The sequence below is a fragment of the Microtus oregoni genome, unplaced genomic scaffold, assembly GCF_018167655.1.
Source record: "Microtus oregoni isolate MIOR12 unplaced genomic scaffold, Mior012 000138F_ref0000102, whole genome shotgun sequence".
In the NCBI taxonomy this organism is placed as follows: domain Eukaryota; kingdom Metazoa; phylum Chordata; class Mammalia; order Rodentia; family Cricetidae; genus Microtus; species Microtus oregoni.
The window spans coordinates 506,961-526,558 of NW_024544788.1; the positions used below are offsets into that span (position 1 = coordinate 506,961).

Below are 19,598 nucleotides of genomic sequence, written 5' to 3' on the forward strand. Positions count from 1 at the left end.
AACAGAAATCATTTACAAAACAAAACAACAACAAAAAAACCTCAAAAAAGCAGGTTTAAAATGTGTAGAAGACAGTCAGTGGTGGCGCACTCCTTTAATCCCAGCACTCATGAGGTAGAGACAGGAGGATCTCTGAGTTTGAGGACAGCCTGGTCTACAGAGCTAGTTCCAGGACAGCCAGAGCTACACAGAGAAACCCTATCTTGAAAACAAAAACCAAACAAACAAATAAAACATAAAAAATTCAACATTAAAAAAATGGGTAGAGCCGGGCGGTGGTGGCGCACGCCTTTAATCCCAGCACTCGGGAGGCAGAGGCAGGCGGAACTCTGGGAGTTCGAGACCAGCCTGGTCTACAGAGCTAGTTCCAGGACAGGCTCCAAAGCTACAGAGAAACCCTGCCTCGAAAAACCAAAAAAAAATAAAAAATAAAAAAAATAAAAAAAATGGGTAGAAGAGCTGAACACACACTTTACCAAAGATACAGATGGAAAATTAACATATACATGTGTATTGCAAAAAAGAAACCAATTCAAACTGACAAACATTTCTTGTATAAACATTTCTGTAAAGATGCTATCTAAAAGGCAATATGCCTATGAAAAGATACTCAACATCACCAGTCACCGAAGAAATGCAGAAACGATACAATAAAATTTCAATATGGGTACAGAGAAATTTGAGTCCTTATTTATTGTTGGCTTGTGACTGAGAGATTTTGAAACAGAACATCCAACAAGCTAAGGGAAACAGAATGGAATCTCCTGCAAAAATTACCAATAGTCAGAGCTGGTGGTGCAAGTCTGTAATTGTTGGGAGGCAAAAAAAAACCCAGGAATATCTTGCATTCAAGGTCTGCTTGGGCTAGCAAAACCCCATCTCAAAAAATTATTTAAATTTTTTAAGGGCTAGGGAAACAGTTCAGTGATAGAATAACTTGTATAGAATGTGGAAGACGCAAGACCTAATGCCCACTACAAAAACAAAACATACCACCCAAAACCCTAAAACTACCATACTTCTGAACACTTATCCAAAATAACCGAAACTAGGATGTCCCAAAGTTATTTTTACACGGCCACGGTGACTGTAACGTTATCCAAACAGCGGTCTACTGACACGAGTGAATAAACTGTATACACGTGCAGGGAACTGTTACACCCTAAAAGGGAAGGCGATTCAGCACACACCTGGACGAACACTGAGGACTCGCGGCATGTGAAGTAGGCCCCTCGCAAAAAGAAGTGCTATGTGATCTCACACACAGTAAGTATCTAAATCAGACAGATTCACCAGAGCAGAAAGAACATCATGGTTACCAGGGCTTAGGAGTCCCTTTGTGTCCGGGTTTCAGATTTAGAAGCTGAAAAGTTCTACAGATTTGATTCACAATCATGCAGCTTAACACTGTTGAACTCCACAATTAAATATGGCTAGAGGGCCAGATGTGGTGCCTCTGCTCCCCCAGGTGCCCTTAATTCTAGCACTTGGGGGAGCAGAGGCAGGTGGACCTCTAAGTTTGAGGCCAGTCTAGTCTATACAGTGAGTGAATTTTAGGACAACCAGAGCTAAAAGTGAGACCCTGTCTCAAACAAACAACAAAAAAATTAAGGCTAGAGAAACTGGACTTGGCAGCCCAAGTCGAGAGTTCAAGTTGGTAGAGCACTTCAACTTCAGCCATTAGATACTAGATTCAATCTCTGCTAGCAGCTAAAGAATAAAAATCCCACAGCCATCAGGTTTGCCTGTTTCTAAAGATAGGGGCCAGAGAGACTGCTTAGTATTAATAGCACTTTTTTCAGGGTTGGGCATTTAGCTCAGCGGTAGAGTGCTTGCCTAGCAAATACAGGGTCCTGGGTTTGGTCCTCAGCTCTGGGGGGGAAAAAAACCTCAGCTTTTTGTTGGGCCCTGTCTTGAAAAAACAAACCAAACCAAACAAAAAACACTTTTTGTTCTTGTAGAGGACCTGGTTTCCATTCCCAGCACCCACCCATGACCTCCAGTTCCAGGGCATCTCATGCCCTCTTCCGACCTCTGCAGGCACCAGGCACACGTGAGATACACATACATATAATGCAGGCAAAAGGCTCATACAAAAATTAAAATTTAAAAGATCTTTAAAAATCTACTAAAAGACACTAAGCATTTAATCCTAACACTCAGGAGGTAGAGACAGAAGGCTCTGGAATTCAAGGTCAGCCTCAGGTACACAGGGAATTTGATGTCAGCCTGGGTTATACGGGATTGTGTTTCAAAATTCTAAAATTAAAAATTAAATCTATATTAAAAATCTAAAATTAAAAATAAGAGTCAGCCACTACATGAGACCCCATCTCAAAAACAAAAATGGTTAATAAACTTTTTAAAAACTGTAATAAAAGCAGTATGTTCAACATCATCTATCACTAGGAAAATTAAATAAAAATCAGTAGATAACCGAGAAAAGCACAGGACATATGGTCCGTGGCAATATGAATCTTAAGATGATCAAAGCAAGCTAGTTAAGTTTATTCAATTCTAATATTTATATTATTTTATTTTATATTTTATTTTTTGAGAAAGTCCTGCTTGCTTTGGTGCCCAGGTTGGTTTTGAACTCCTGAACAAAAGTGATCCTAAATGTTAGAACTAGATGCACATGCCAGCACACCCAACAAGACAGCTTAGTCTTTAAAAAGCTTTTCAAATTCTCTTAAATGACAGTCACAATTACAAATGCCACCATCTATTAGAGTGAGAACATTTCATAACATTTTCATATTTTTGCCACAGTTGATCATTTGCAAAAAGAAAAGAGAGTATGACTTTCCAAAATTTCAATATGGCTCTTTTTATTAAAATTAATAGAGAAAGTACATCATATTGTTTCAATAATTTTTAATAAAAAGAGAAAAATGAAATGTACACACTCACTTGATATTAATGACATAATGTTTCATATCCTTATAGAGGAAGCAAAATTTGTAACTTGAGCCAGAAGTTGAAATGATTGGCATTTATCTAACAGCAAATATTTCATAAAATACGTAGAAGTATAACCACAGAATTGCTTTAGGGGGTTCTCTAGCTGAATCATTGCACGTCACTTGATTTTTCAAAATGATTATGTTCTGATCTAACTATACATACATATAAATAAAGATTCCACAGGAGAAGCAGTTCAGCATAGTAGAGCTTGAGTTTTAAAGTCAGATTTTTGGCTTTACCAATTCCTGGCCAGTGGCTCTTGGGGAACTTGAAGTCTGAGATTCAGGTGTATTCATTTGAAAAAGTTGATGACAAGAGTTAACTATCATAGGAGGTATTGTCCGAGAGAGCCAATACCTCTAAAGTGCTTTCCACAGCATCTGACACACACCAAGTACTCAGTGGAGAGTAATGAGTATTAATGCTGCTATTACCATTAGGTTTCATTATTACTAACAAAATAAGCGCCCCTCAAGTCTAAACACACACCTAAAAAGGTCTACAAGGAAGTAAGTCTGTGAGACTAGCACGTGGCCAGAGACTAGAAGCCTGAATGTCTGAGGTGGTGTAAGTATATCCAAGCTGTGCACATAGGAATTTGGGGATAAAGTGGAGTAAAGGCAGAGGTCATTGTCTGGTGGACACAGTTGGTCATTCATACAATGTTAATTCTGTCTCACAACTAGGAGAAGAAAGGAGGTGAAGAATTAGCCAAAGGCATATCCCATTCACTGGCTGCGGAGTCACTGGGAAGGTGGTAACATGTACCATTCTGTGCATTCCCAGCAGTCCCAATCCTCTTTGGCCCAGTTTTTGCTAGCTCAACTGTACCTCCACTCTAGCCTACTTTTCCCTGCAAGTAATGAAATCAGAAAAGGCAAAGACAATGACTTCCTGGCAGAACCTCACAAACAAGTCTTAAAAGTGCAATTGGTCAGAGATAACACCAGGAGGGCAACACACTCCATGTTTCCTCACGCCTTGCAATACAGGCAAACAGATAGGAATATGGGAAGAACCACGTGGATACTGACATCACTGAAGGAATGACACACTTCAAACAGGCTTCTGCAAATAGCAAATGGAAAACAAGACACCCAACAGACAATCTACTCTCACTACGCCCCCTCCTGTGTCCTCACACAGTAATTCTCCCAGCTGACTGACTAGCTCCTTTGGGTTACTTAGCAAGGCCATATTTTCATTCAGACCTGAGCTACCTACCCCTGCGTCTGCAATCTGGCTCTTTCTCTTGTTTTGTTTTTGGTGCTGGGGATGTCCTCACACATGCCTAGCATGTACTCCATTACTGAGCTACACCCCCAGCCACATGGCTTTTCCTTCTTTAATTCTGTAGTTTCATATGGCATGGCTCACATATAACTCTACTATTTTAAGTAAAGAAATATTTCTGCAGATTCGGGTTTCTAACTATTTCTACCGACAAGAGAATCATTCAAACCCTAGTTAATTAATTCTAAGGGCAGTTCGAAGATCAGAGACAGAATCTCTTAAAAGGATCCACCTTTTAAGAATTAGAAGGAATTAATTTTAATTCCTCCAACTTTCCTCTCATACCATTATTTTTTTCAAAAAATTTAAAACAGTTATTAGCTTTGAAGAAGAAATAAAAAACCATCAACCTGCCAGGCGGTGGTGGCACACGCCTTTAATCCCAGCACTCGGGAGGCAGAGGCAGGCGGATCTCTGTGAGTTCAAGACCAGCCTGGTCTACAAGAGCTAGTTCCAAAACAGGAACCAAAAGCTATGGAGAAACCCTGTCTCGGAAAAAAAAAAAACAAACCACCAAACCATCAACCTTAGAAACTAGAGACTTATCTAGCCCTAAAGATATGACAGAAGAGGACTGACAGGGAAGCCAGGCACGGTGGTGCATTCCTGCAGTTACAGCACTGGAGGGCTAAGATAGGAGGATTATAGGTTCAGGGCCATCCTCCAGTGTGTACCAGGAACTTGTCTCAAAGACAAGACAGAAAACTTACTTATACAAAGATTTGAAAACAATCTACCTCCTAGAAAGCAAGTGAAATGGGGTCAAGGATTTTAGTGAAAGACAAGAACAGCAATGCAGGAAACTCAATGGGATGGTCAGAAAGATTCTTCCTGGGACATAGAAACGAGACCATGAAATCAAGAAGCTTTTTCGTCTTGATTTAAGTGCCGGCCTCCAGTCTCAACTCAGAAAGATCTGAATTATTTGAACTGGTTGTCGATCAGAGTCCCTTTCATTTTTGCTTTCTTGGCTTCCAATTCAGCCTGGAAAGAAAAAAAAGTATGCCCTGATACATCACAATCACATGAAATTCTTAACATTTCTTCTTTATTCTAGTTGTCCCACTTGCCCTTAACTGCTTAGTGTATAAGCCAACTGTGGTTTTACAATCCTTATCCATCAATTCAAAACTCTGGCTCATGAAAGCTAGATATAAAATTACATGTGTATGTGTGTGTAGATCATCAAGGGGAAGGAGGGATATGTGTGCTAAGAAACCAGAAGGACAAGCAGAATGGAGACCTGTAATCCATGAACTAGGGAGCTAGAGGGAGGAGGATCAGGAGGAGTTCAAAGCCAGCTTACATAGCAACTGTCAGGTCAGCCTGGACTAATCCTGTCTTGAAAAAAAAAAACCAGAGAGAATGAAAACAAAAAAAGCAGAGGAGGGATACTATGCAAAGAAGTAAGGAGACCAACCAGAGGGGGTAGGGACATGGGAAGGCTGTGGGGTAGGAGTATGGGGAGTCTGTGGAGTAGGAGCATGGGAAGGCTGTGGGGTAGGGACAGGGGGAGGCTGTGGGGTAGGGAGAGTATAGGGTAGGGAAAGAATGAGAACAAAGATAATGAGACACTTCTTATGAAATGCCATGAAGAAACTCACTAAATATGCTAAAAAATTGAAAAATGTAGGTCCCACCCTATATAGAGATATCATGCTCCAAGTTAATCCCACGGATAAAGAAGAAAACTAGCAGTGCTTTAAAAGCAATCAAAGTCCCAATTTGGGTAAACTGAGGTAGTAGAACTGTATGCCATCAATTTGGGTAAACTGAGGTAGCAGCACTTATGCCATCAATTTGGGTAAACTGAGGTAGTAGAACTGTATGCCATCAATTTGGGTAAACTGAGGTAGCAGAACTATATGCCATCAATTTGGGTATACTGAGGTAGCAGAACTGTATGCCATCAATTTGGGTATACTGGGTAGCAGAACTGTATGCCATCAATTTGGGTAAACTGAGGTAGCAGAACTGTATGCCATCAATTTGGGTTTACTGAGGTAGCAGAACTGTATGCCATCAATTTGGGTTTACTGAGGTAGCAGAACTGTATGCCATCATGTACTGGAAAGCACTAAAAAACCTGGCCCTTAATCCTGACCCTAGAGAGAAAGTAGCAGGTTTAACCATCACTCAAGTTAGGCCTGGCAAACAAGATTTCTAATTTAGTGCTAGACCCCAGTCACTATTTACCAACACAGACAGAGCCTGGTGTGAGGAAGCTGGCAGCCAACTATACTAGTAACTTCCAAGAGCCTTTGCAAATCATTCAAAGCAAGAAATCCAAGCCAGGAGGCCTGCGCCTTTCCCCATGCCACTCACCAGCTCTTGCAGTCGCCTCTTGCTCATGCCTTTGCGCTCCAGCTGTTTTTCAATCACTTTGGCATTCTGTGCATAGGAGTCGGCAACTTCCCTCTATAGGGAAAATGAAGGGCCTTCAGACCAGCGCACTTACCAGGAACTACAATCAAGACCTCAGGCGTTATTTGTACTACTCAAGCCCATAAATTGGAACTCAAACAGCAGGCCTCCCTACACTTCCAATTCTTCATTTTCTCAATAACCCCGGAGACTTCAGGTTTCCATGGTGATCATTTGATAACATCCCTCCATAAAAAACACTTGGCTTGAAATACCAGAAAAGTAACTGCTGTTACTGCTAAGGACAGACTCAAACCATTAGAGCCTGCCTGGGAGGGACTGAAAATTATTCAGTCCAGTACCTTATTTTTATTGGTTTGTTTTTGAGATAGGAACATGCAGACCCTGAATGTAAGATGCTCCCATCTAAACCTCCAGAGTACTGGGATTATAGGCGTAAACTGTCAGATCTGAATCCAGTTCAGTAGTTTTAAAATTAAAAAGTGATGAGAGGATCCACATTCTTTGTTCTCATTTTATAGCAGATGTCCCTCCCATTCAGGGAAACAGGTACTCCCAATAGCAATGAGTTTCTTACTAGTGGAGCAGGGTGTGAAAGCAAGGCTGCCAATTGTTCTGCTCCGCAGAGGCTCTGACTTAAGTCCCCTTACTCCCCCGCCCCCCAATTCCAATTCCCATGAAAGCCGAAGCACTTACAGCCTCTATCTCTTCTTCTTCCTCATCAATGGTAGACACAGTAACAGAGCTGAACTTGCCCATGTCTTTAGTCCGTTTGGTCATCATCACCTAGAAGAGAAGGAAGAGGTATCAAGCTAATCAAGCTAAGGTCACCTCACAAGGATCCATGAGCCATGTAAGCACATGCATTTGCGTGCCTGTGTACAGGCACGGTGTGAGAATACTTGCCTCTTAGGGACAGGGCAGGCTAACTATCTAAATGTCAGCGTTTTCAAGCATTTCCTTTTGAGTTTTTTTTTTTTGAGACAGTTCCTGTCTAGCCCTGGCTGTCCTGGAACTCACTCTATAGACCAGGCTAAAAACGAATTCAGAGATTCGCTTGCTTCTGCCTTCCCTCCCGATTGATGGGATTAAAGGTGTGTGCCACCACTACCTGGCAAAAGGTGGCTGGAGAGACAGCTGTGGGTGCTGGGAACCGAACTCTTATATTTTTGGTTGTGAGGGTAGCCTTTAATGGCTGAGCTATCTCTCCACTCCACTATTGAGGGATTTTTAAGTATATTTAAAAATCATTCTAATTCATTGAGGATTTAATTGTTCCCACTCTAAAAAAAAAACTGAAAAGAGGAAAATAAAAATTATACAATTTGTAACCTTACAAGATTACTGCATATGAAGCAAATAATAAATGTCATAGTTCTATATCTGGCTATATACAACAATTGCATTTTCTTAATAAATAATATTATAGATGTATAGGTGAAAGTTGCTTTATTTTAAAGCTTAGGGGGCAGTGCTCCAGCTCAGTGGGTCTTGCATAATATGTTCGAGTCCTGCGTATGATCCCCAGCACTAATGAAACCTGGGACTAAATGTGTAGCTGTATTAAGTCGCCTGTGCCCTTGGATGATAATTACCTTCTTAGGAGGCTCTTGCTTCTGAGTATATATATTGGTTTTCCCAAAGCCTTGACCAAATTTCACTACTGCTCCATCCACGATGAACGTCACAGGCGCATTCTTCGGCTGGGACTGGTAGAAGAGCGGAAGCCCACACCTGCAAATGGCGGAGTGAATCTCTGCAAAGCTCTAGTTCTACTCCCCAAAGCATGACTTACAAAGGAGACTTGCTTTTTCAGAAGACCTTTGTTTGTGGCATAAAATGTTTTCATTTCCCCTAACGGACTGGGCAAGAATCAATTAGGATGCATGTTGAAATTTCCGATCAGGTTCCTAGGCCTGGCCCATAAGATCCTGGTTTGGCAAATGTAGGGGGTGAGTAAGGCTTGAGACTCTGCTCTTTTCAATGGCATTCCATATGATTATTTTTGACATTAGACAAAATTTGGGAAATGCTATCTAATGCTACTTTGGCTTTGTAGTAAAAAACTGCTACCGTTATACTCAGGTGTCTTGGCACTGGTTTGGGCATTCTGTCCCCTTTGCTGTTTCATTTTACAGCATCAGAGAAAGTGGACACTTTCTTTGGCTGACCATTATGCTTTTTGAGCTAAAAAGTAGACCTACAAGAAATGATAAAACCAGCCTCATCAATCCAGTATGGTGAGGAGCTCAAAGCCTTCCTATCTTCTACTTGTTTTCTTCTGCTTCAGTGCTCCTACTTTCAATCTTTTTTTTTTTATTTTTCGAGACAGGGTTTCTCCGTAGCTTTTGGTTCCTGTCTTGGAACTAGTTCCTGTAGACCAGGCTGGCCTCGAACTCACAGAGATCCGCCTGCTTCTGCCTCCCGAGTGCTGGGATTAAAGGCGTGCGCCACCACCGCCCACCCTCTACTCTGAATCTTTTGAGAACTAAGACACAATTGTCCTTATGTAAAGATTGAACTTAACTGCCAGGCATGGGGGCCGGCCTTTAATCCCAGCACTCTGGAGGCAGAGGCAGGTGAGTTTAAGGCTAGCCTGGTCTACATAATAAGTTCTTGGATAGCCAGGGCTACACAGAGAGACCCTGTCTCAAAACAACAATAACAAAACTTGAACTCACTAATATTCTTACTATTAATAGTCTAAAGCTGAAAGTTTTGCTTTAAATAACATCCTTTAAGATTCTTAGTTTTATAGTCTACATAATAGATTTTATACATAAACCTGGAACTAAATTATATTGTGTCACATTTTCCTTTATGACTCAGCCAATTCTATTCCAAAAGAAAATATATATTGACAATAAAATCTATCTAGAATACTCACAGCAACTTTACTGATAATAGCCTACACTGGAAGCAACTCAAATTAATTGTAAATGGGTAAACAAACTGATACAATGGAATGCTCAAAAATAAAAACCACTGTGAATGAGTAAATGAACTAATAGGATGGGATAGTCAACAATTTTAAAAAGATACATATATCGGGGAAGAGACAGAAATCTTTAATAAATAAATAAATAACAAAAAGCAAAAAAAAAAACCAACAACAAAAAGATACATATAACACCTTGGATGAATCCCTAAAATAACAAACTGAGGAAAACTAGTATAGAGGCCAGTGAGATGGCTGAGCGGGTAAAGGAGTCTGCTGTGAAGCTGGAAAACCTGAGTTTGACTCCCAACACCCACATGCAAAAAGGCAAAACTCTTATGCAAGTTGTCCTTTGAGTCTGACATGTATTCCATGCCACGGACATGCGCAGAGAAGAAAGAGACAGGGAGGGAGGGAAGGAGGGAAGAGGGAAAGAGAGGGAAAGACAGACAGGTATAAAGACATGTATTTGTACAGAAGTGTTAGGAACGGTGAAAGCAGTATGACATAAAGCAGGGGCTACCAGGGAAAAGGGTGAAGGGTGTTGGAAATGTTTTCTATCATGACGGGGGTGGCATTAATTTATTGTATTTTTCTGTCAAAACTCATCGACTTGAATATTCAGATGGGTACATTTTATGCAGACATATTACATCTTGATCTTTCAAATTATACTATGTTAAAAACTCAAGTTTTTGCCTGGTGTGGTGCTGCATGCCTATAATCCTAGTACTTGGGAGGCTAGGGCAAAGGAGCAAAAGCTCAAAGCTATCCTGAACTACCTATCAAGACCCTGCCTCTGAGGAAAAAAAAGGCCCTCATTTTCCTTACTTTTATAATCAGCTGATCAGAGGTGGATTTAACTAGCATCTTTGGAAAGCATATTAGCATTTGGTTTGAAGGCCTTTGAGATTATCGAGATCAAAAAGAGATTATTTTCCTAACACAGTATGCTTTTACTGACCCATGCTCAGAAAAACCCACACTGTTGATACTTACTTTGCACACTTCTTTCTGTATTGACGTTCAATGCCCTCAGGCCTGCACAAAAAATGGAAGTTAAAAAAATGAAAACTTACAAGCAAATCTCATAACCAATTAACCTCCTAGCTCCTTTTTCCCATCATTCATCACTTATCATAACTCATGGTAAAAGTTCAGAAGTTCTGTTCTTTTTTTTTTTGGTTTTTTGAGACAGGGTTTCTCTGTGGCTTTGGAGCCTGTCCTGGAACTAGCTCTGTAGACCAGGCTGGTCTCAAACTCACAGAGATCCGCCTGCCTCTGCCTCCCTAGTGCTGGGATTAAAGGCGTGCGCCACCATTGCCCGGCTGTTCAGAAGTTCTTCATTTTGTAGATCAACTGGCTGATTAAGCATGTATTAAATGTATAACCCCAGCATGTATTCCTTCTCTCACGAGCATGTACTGAGCAACTAAGAGGGTTGTGAGCAATTAATAATAATGCTAGCTAAACAGAGAAACGGTAAGTAGTATTAATAGTTAAAATTGTGATTGGTCTTGTAGTATCAACAATGATAACCACAATAATATAGCAGCAACCAATTATACAGTCAGCAATTTGCGCCCATGGCTTCTGAAATCTGTGGACTCCACCAACCATGGACAGAAAATATTAGACAAAATTGTGTCAGGGGTGGGGAGATGACTCAGTGAGTAAGAGTGCTTGTTCTGCCAGAACAAAGACCCAAGTTAGAATCCCCAGTATCCACATAAAAAGCCAGCCTTGGCTATGTATGCCTGTAACTCCAGCACTGGGAGTTGATAGCTCACTGGCCAGCCAGCCTAGTTGAAATGGCAAAGTTCTGGCTCAGTGAGAGACCCTGTCTCAAGGAAATAAAATGCAGAGTGACAGAGGAGGACACCCTAGCATTTGGCTCTAGATTATGCATGTGTATATACACCCATGCACCCATGTGTATGCAAAACACACACACACACACACACACACACACACACAGCACAAAGTTGTATTAGTACTGAAATGCATATATTTTCTTGTCATTATCCCCTAACCAATGAGGTATTAATAGCATTTCATTGGCTAGGGGATTAGAAATAATCTGGGCCTGGTGTTAGTGAAAGCTCATTCCCAGTGACATACTTCCGTCAACAAGGCCACACCTCCTAATCCTTCCCAACAGTCCACCAACCGGGACCCAAGCATTCAAAGAAGCCAATGGGAGGCCATTCTTAGTCAAGGAACCATACTCCGGAAATCATTCTCTAGAGAACTTGCACCACTTTACACTAGCAGCAATGCACTAAGAGTTCTGTTTCTCTACTGCCTCACTGACAGTGTATGGTAGTTAAGTGCATCCCAGCCAATTTCACATGTGAAAAATTAGATCTTCACGGGTGCAATAGCATGTACCTATCTATAATCATGGCTACTCGGTAGGCTGGGGCAGGAGGATCATAGTTTGAGACCTACCTGGGTAACATAAATACACATCTCAGAAATAGGGAAAAGAAAACGAGACCTGTCAATCTGCATTCCCTTTTCAAAACTGCACCAAAGTGACAGCCACTTGTGCGTTTTTGTTTTATTTTTGTGAACTGTTAGTTCATATCTTTTGAGTCACTTTTTTCTTTTACGTTAAAAAGACTTGCACTATTAATAAATCTTGCAAGTATTTCTTTCTCAGTTTCTTAATTGCCTTTGATTTTTTGTTTTGCAATATGTGGAAATCTTAGATTGTTCTATAGTATCAGTACATTTCTATAGTCATAACTTCTTTCTCTTTGCTCTCACTGTCTGCTATGTATGTTAGAGCATAGACAGGACTTCTTCAACCTGAATTCCTACTGGAAATAAAAAATTCCAACCACTTATTCTAGAATCTGCTCCCATTAGTTTCTTCCTCCAAATCACTCTCTAAATAGAGGCAGAAGTAGCTTCCCTGGTACCACCTAAGAACATAACTGGTTTCTAGAGAATCTTATACAGTCTCCCTCTTCCACATTCCTGATTACATTTTCAAACAAGTTCTCATGTGACTTTCTCTACCAATCCTTTGTTTTGTTCTTATGGTTTTAATAATCATAATTACTTGCTTTTTCTACTTATTAATTTTTCATCATTTCCATCATCCATTCCCTGAGATCAGACAGACTCTGCCTTATCTCTCTATCTCCAGAGCTAAGCAAAACACTAGATATAGGGACTGGAGAGAGGGCTCAGCAGTAAAGAGCACTGACTGCTCTTCCAAAGTAACTAGTTTTAATTCCCAGCACCCATATGGTGGTTCACAACTGTCTGTAACTCCAGTTCCAGGGACCCAATGCCTTCTTCTAACCTCTGTGAGGTACACATGTGGTAAAGAAATAGACATGCAGGTAAAATAACATACACATAAAATTAAAAGAACTGTACACAGAGAAGATGTACAATACTAAATGGATTCATCTGAATAAGGAAACTAAACTGATCATCAAGAAGCTTTTTCTGAGATAAGATCTTATTGAAGCTGCCCAATATGATCTAGAGTTTGCCTATGTAGCCCAGGCTGGCCTTAAACTCAAAGCAATCTTCTTGCTTCAGACTCCCACATGCTAGGATAACAGTTGTAAGTCACTGCAGCTGGTTGACAAAGTTAAAAGTTTTCTTTTCTTTTCTCGAGACACGGTATCTCTGTGTAGCCCTGGCTGTCCTGGACCTCACTCTGTAGACCAGGCTGGCCTCAGACTCTGAGATCTACCTGCCTTTGCCTCCTGAGGATCAAAGGTGTGTGCCACCACTGCCCAGCCAAGCCAAATTCTTAAGTGGAGCAATCTATAATAGCAGCAGAGGTGGTAGCACCACACTCTGTCTGAGAGAGTCACAGAAACTTCATGAAGAGATGGTCCTCGAGCCACAGTTCAGATACAAAGTGGGATTTCATTTGAATGAAATACTCCATATATACATGGTGTATTCGTGGAATTGCTGCTATATAGAATGTCTGATGTCATCAGGACTTAAAACCCTAAAATTTCCTACCAATATTATAGACATAAAAACACTGCCAAGTTATTCTATGAACAATTATAAGACAATAAGTCAGGTTACCTAGAAGTCCTATAATGAAAAACAAAGATATAGCTGGGTATGGTGGCACTTGCCTGTAAACCCAGCACATGGTAGGTTGAAGCAGGAGGATTGAATTGAAGGCCAGATTAGGCTGCATAGTGAGAACCTGTGTCAAAAAAAAAAAGAGAAAAAAAACACAAATTATTATTCTCACTCAAGAAGTAGGTGGGAAAGCTGTGTGCTCAGCAACTGGCAAAAAAGAGGAACACTAAGAAAAGACTAGAATTCTGCCTTGGCCAGCCAAAGAGCACAGAGTAAGCCCTTGGAAAAGCTGCACATGACTAGACCACGAACTATGTCAAAGGGAGTGTACTTGCTTGTTGGTAAGTACTAGGAACTCTGAACTCCAAGAGTGCTTGGCTACAAGTCCCTGGCCTAGGCCCTGCCATTAAATAAGGTACTACTTGCTACTAAGTAAGGTTAGTACTATAGCTGATTCATTCTAAGGGTAAGGCTGATCAGATTACAGGGTTTCTATTTCAGTCTAGGGTCACCCAGTAGTTTTCTTTTTTTTTTTTTTTTTTTTTTTTTGGTTTTTCGAGACAGGGTATCTCTGTGGTTTTGGAGCCTGTCCTGGAACTAGCTCTTGTAGACCAGGCTGGTCTCGAACTCACAGAGATCCGCCTGCCTCTGCCTCCCGAGTGCTGGGATTAAAGGCATGCGCCACCACCGCCCAGCACCCAGTAGTTTTCTTGACCAGGTTTGTGATGTTACAGGAGACTGCAGACTAGTTGTATTAAATTGCTGGTGGTTTGAAAGAAAATGGCCCCCATTGGGAGTGGCACTATTAGGTGTGGCTTTGTTGGAGTAGGTGTGGCCTTGTTGGAGGAAGGGCTTTGAGGTCTCCTATGTTCAAACTACACCCAGTGAAATAGTCCTGTTGCCTGCATATCAACATAACAGCTCCTTCTCCAGCACCATGTCTGCCTGCATGTCATCACGCTCTCTGCCATGATGAGAATGAACTAATCCTCGAAAACTGTAAGCCCCTACCTCAAAGAAATGCTTTCCTTTCTAAGAGCTGCCATGGTCATGGTATCTCTTTACAGCAATACAATCCCTAACTAATGCAATTGCTTTCTGTACTAACTGAATAATACATAATACTATTATATGCATAACTTTCTATAAATAGTATATGTAATTATTACAGTGATCCTAAAGCTAGTTGATAATTTTCAAAACCAGATTTCTAAATAATGGGGGAAGATAAAACAAAGCACAAAGTGAACCATGTAATCTGAGCCCTTGAGAGATACAAGCAGGAGGATCAGGAATTAAGGTCATTTTCCGCTAAGTATCCTCCTATTCCAGGCCTGTGCTACAAGAGAGACTGTCAGAAAAATAAATGAAAATAAACAAAAAGTTAAAATAATAAGAGAAGAGGGACTGGAGAGATGGCTCAGAGGTCAAGAGCACTGTTTATTCCTCCAGAGGACTAGGGTTCTATTCCCAGTATCCACATGGCAGCTCACAACCATCTGCAACTCCAGTTCCTGTTCTGGCCTCTGTATGCACCAGGCACATAAATGATACACAAGCATGCATGCCGGCAAAACATCCACATACAGAAAATAAAATTTATAAAAATTAAAAGGCACAGAAAAAGTCACATGATACAGGCAGATAATGGAGTGATGCACTGATAAGCCAAGGAACACTGGCATTGCTGGGGAAAAACCCATACGAGAGTGAGAGATGGCTCAAAAAGTAAGGCATTTGCCACCAAACTTGATGACCCACGTTCTATCCCTGGGATCCATAGCCTTCACCTATATATAACCTAGGCTACATGAGCCCCTTTATATACATACATACATACATATCACCTACATATAACCTAGGCTACATGAGCCCCTTTATATACATACATACATACATACATACATGAGAAAGTAGATGAGAGAGAAAAAGGAAGGACTGAAGAGTTACAAAGAATTGGACAGAACCAGGAGAAACTAATAATACAGAGTTAAAAGAAAGGAAAGAGGGGGCTGGAGAGTTGGCTCCGCAGTAAAAGCACTGGTTGCTCTTCTGGAGGACCCGGGTTCAATATCCAGCACTCACATGGTGGCTCACAACTGTCTGTAACTCCAGTTCCAGGGGATCTGATGCCTTCTTCTTCACACATATATGCAAGTAAAGCACTAACACACACTCACACACTTTTAAAAAGGAAAGAGTTCTAAGGTGTGTATAGAAGATAAAAGTGGGCCGGGCACGCCTTTAATCCCAGCACTCGGGAGGCAGAGGCAGGCGGATCTCTGTGAGTTCGAGACCAGCCTGGTCTACAAGAGCTAGTTCCAGGACAGGCTCCAAAACCACAGAGAAACCCTGTCTCGAAAAAACAAAAAAAAAAAAGAAGAAGAAGAAGAAGATAAAAGTGGTCATCGCCAGGTGTCCAATACCACAGAATATCTGTCCCCCAGAATAAAGTCCACTCACTCAATCAGCAAATATTTCATTTTCTGAGCTCCTGTTGTATGCTGGGCACTTAAGACATTTGGAATACACTGGTGTATTAGCATGCTAAAACTGCTATAGTAAAATGCCACAATCTGGGTAGCTTTAAGCAACCAAAATTAATAGGCTCAGATTTGGAGGCTGAAGTTTTGAGAATTGTCAGCTGACAGGGTTTCTCTGTGGTTTTGGAGCCTGTCCTGGAACTAGCTCTTGTAGACCAGGCTTTTGACTTATCCCTTCTCACCTAGCATCTCTGTGTATGTGTAAGTGTGCATATGTGTATATGGAACACATAGAGAGATGGGGGTCTTACTATGTAGACTAGGCTGACCTGAAGTTCACAACATAGACCAGGTTGGACTGGCGCTCATAGAGATCTGTCTACTTTTGTTTCTCAAGTTCTGGGATTAAAAGCATGTGCCACCAGGCCTGGCGTTTTGTTGTTTGTTTCTTTTAAATTTTTGGGGTTTTTTTTGTATTGTCTGTTGTGGGCATGGATGGAGCTGCCATGGCCTGCCTATCCGGAGGTTAGAAGGCAGCTTCTGGTACTTAGTTTTCTTCTTCTACCGTATGGTAATTTCCTCACTGACATCTTTAATATAGACTGTGCTTTATTCATTCAAGACCTGGTACCTAGCTCAGTACCTGGTACAGGCCATGCATAAGCTTATAGACTGGGGATGTTAACTCTGTGGGAGAGTGCTCATCCTGGAAGACTAAGGCCCTTGGCTCCTTCACCAGCCCTGCAAATAATACCGATAACAACAACTAAAGTTGCAGGCTGTACAAACTCATTCAAACCTGTAATTGGAACATCACAGCTACCAAATGCCAAGAGAATCAAGTTTCAGTACCATTTTAACAGAGTACAAGAAAGAATTTGCTGCATTATCATAAGTTAGACTACTAGCACAAATGTCAAAGTATCAGACCTAACTATGTGAGCTGATTAATACTACACAGAATAATTTACATTCTTCACAAACTGACCTCAACACAGCAGGGAAATAGAGCATTAAGCCCTTACCTCCGAAGATAGGTAGTCTCCTCATCTTCGGTGTTACAAAACTTATGAGCGTGTTTGGCAGCATCAATCACGCGAGACCGGTCCCGAGGCCTCATTGGCAATTTCTCTAATTGACAATCTAAAGGAATGAAGAAAGATTTCGCCGCTTAGAACCACTTAAAAATATCCTGAGCCTAGAGTGGTGGTGCGCGCCTGTAATGCAGGAGGATCGCGGGCAAGTTCGAGGCCGTTCTAAACTACATAGTGAATTCAAGTTCGACCTGAGCAACTTAATGCGATCTTGTCTCCAAAAAAAAAAAAAAGCCCTACGTCTCGCTGCAGCAGTTTCCCGCCACTCACCCAGCACCAGGACCATCTGGCCGCACAAACAGTAGTAGACATGGAGGGGCTTCTCGCCGTCATCATATTCCTCGCGATCCCGGGTGTCAGAGCAGACCACCGACCGGGAAACGACTTTCGGCATAGCTCAAGGGGAGCAGCCAGAGAACTCTAAGGAAATGAAGGGTCGCGCCGAGATGGCGTCACAGACGCACGTGTAGGACCTGGCTTCTCCCTGGTCACGTGCTGGTGCCGGCCTGATTAACTTCCGGAACGTCCCATCTGGCTACGATGCAGGGGGAGGCGGGGTAGGGTTGTTGACAGATGCTTCTCTGCCTAGGCAGTTAGTTGGAACAGCTTTAGTTGTCGACCCGCTCACTATTATTTAAATTATTTTGATTTCTATACAATCATCAATATTTATCTTGTTTTATTTGTTAGCGCACTAGTGTGTATGTGTTGAGGTCAGAAAACAACTTTCTGATTTCTATTCTTTCTTTCCACTTTGTGGATCTCAAAAGATACAGCTCAGGTCTTAAGCACTTTTACCTAGAGAGCCATTTCTCTGATCCATAAATATCCATGAATTTATGCAAAACCTGACATAATAAAGGACTATACATCATACACACACACACACACACACACACACAGACAACACACCCTAGATTCTAGATGTACCTGTAAATATTTTTATTTTATTGACAATATTCAGAATGAGTATCTAATGAAGTAGAAACTTTTTTTCGGCTGTACTGGGAATTAAACCTAGGACGTTGCACATACCAGACAAGCATTCTATCTCTGAGCTATCCTCCAGCCCTATTTCTTCTTTGTTTCTTTAATTTAGTTTTTAAAATTTATACATTTTTATTTTATGTGTACGAGTGCTTTGCCTGCATAGGAAGGCTTTGGAGCCTCTGGAACTGGCATTACATAAGGTTATGAGTTGTCATGTGTGTCCAATAGAACCAGAGTTCTCAGGAAGAGCAGCCAACACTCTTAACTGCTCAGCTATCTCTCCACCTTCCTCTGTCCTTCCTTTCTTTCCTTTCCTTCTCTTCCTTCCTTTCCCTACCCCTTCCTTCCTTCTTTCCTTTCCTCTTCCTTCCTCCTTCCTTTCCTCTTACTTCCTCCTTCCTTTCCCTTTCTTTCCCTTCCCCCTTCCTTCCTTCCTTCCTTTCTTCCTTCTTTCCTTCCTTCCTTCCCTCTTTCCTTCATTTCTTTTTATCTAATGAAGTGTTTCATTATCTAGTTGAGGTAGCCTTGAACTCATAACCCTCTTCCCTCTGTGTCCTGTATGCTGAGATTGCAAGCATGTATCCAGGTGACCAGCTGAAGCTTCTTTATTTAAAAAGATACAATTTAAATTCTTAAAAAAAAATCAACGTGGGCACTGAAGGAGCTCAGTGGCCTGCCACAAAGCCTGATGAACTAAATTCCATCTCCAGGCCCCACATGATGGAAGGCAAGAACAATCTAACTCTATTAAGTTGTCATCTGACTTGTGGTGCACACACACACACACACACACACACACACACACAGAGAGAGAGAGAGAGAGAGAGAGACAGAGAGAGACAGAGACAGAGAGTCAGAGACAGAGATAGACAAACAGAGAGAATAATTTAAAAATACTAAATTCAAATAATATGTAATCCATTTTTTGAAAGTGTATTAATAGGCAGTCATGGTTGCAGGTCTTCAATCCCAATACTTTTTTTTAAAGATTTATTTATTAATTATGTATACAGTGTTCTACCTGTGTGCATACCTGCACCCCAGAAGAGGGCACCAGATCTCATTGTCGATGGTTGTGAGCCACCATGTGGTTGCTGGGAATTGAACTCAGGACCTCTGGAAGAATAGTCAGTGTTCTTAACCGCTGAGCCATCTCTCCAGCCCTCAATCCCAATACTTAAAAGGCAAAGGAAGGTGGACCTTGCTGGGTTTCAGGCCAACCAAGTCTACACAGTGAGACTCTGTCTCAGAAAAAAAAAATTCAATTTGGTAATAGTTTAGTCAAAACTGTGCAACCAATGCCCTTATCTAATTCCAGAACGTATCAAAAGGAAATCTCATACTTTTTATTAGTCATTACCTGCCCCCTTTCCATTT

The 19,598-nt window shown here is 41.3% G+C and overlaps 1 protein-coding gene across 1 annotated transcript; it reads right to left on the minus strand.

Annotated features, from left to right (window-relative positions):
* Positions 1-4,686: 4,686 nt before the first annotated feature.
* LOC121444723 (STING ER exit protein) lies at positions 4,687-17,715 on the minus strand. Its single transcript, XM_041646627.1, has 7 exons — positions 17,502-17,715; positions 17,163-17,280; positions 10,583-10,624; positions 8,241-8,379; positions 7,342-7,431; positions 6,586-6,678; positions 4,687-5,244 (listed from the first exon to the last, which is right to left on the minus strand). The coding sequence occupies exons 1-7, from the start codon at positions 17,623-17,625 to the stop codon at positions 5,182-5,184; spliced, it is 669 nt and encodes a 222-aa protein (XP_041502561.1). The 5' UTR covers positions 17,626-17,715; the 3' UTR covers positions 4,687-5,181.
* Between the last annotated feature and the right edge of the window lie 1,883 nt (positions 17,716-19,598).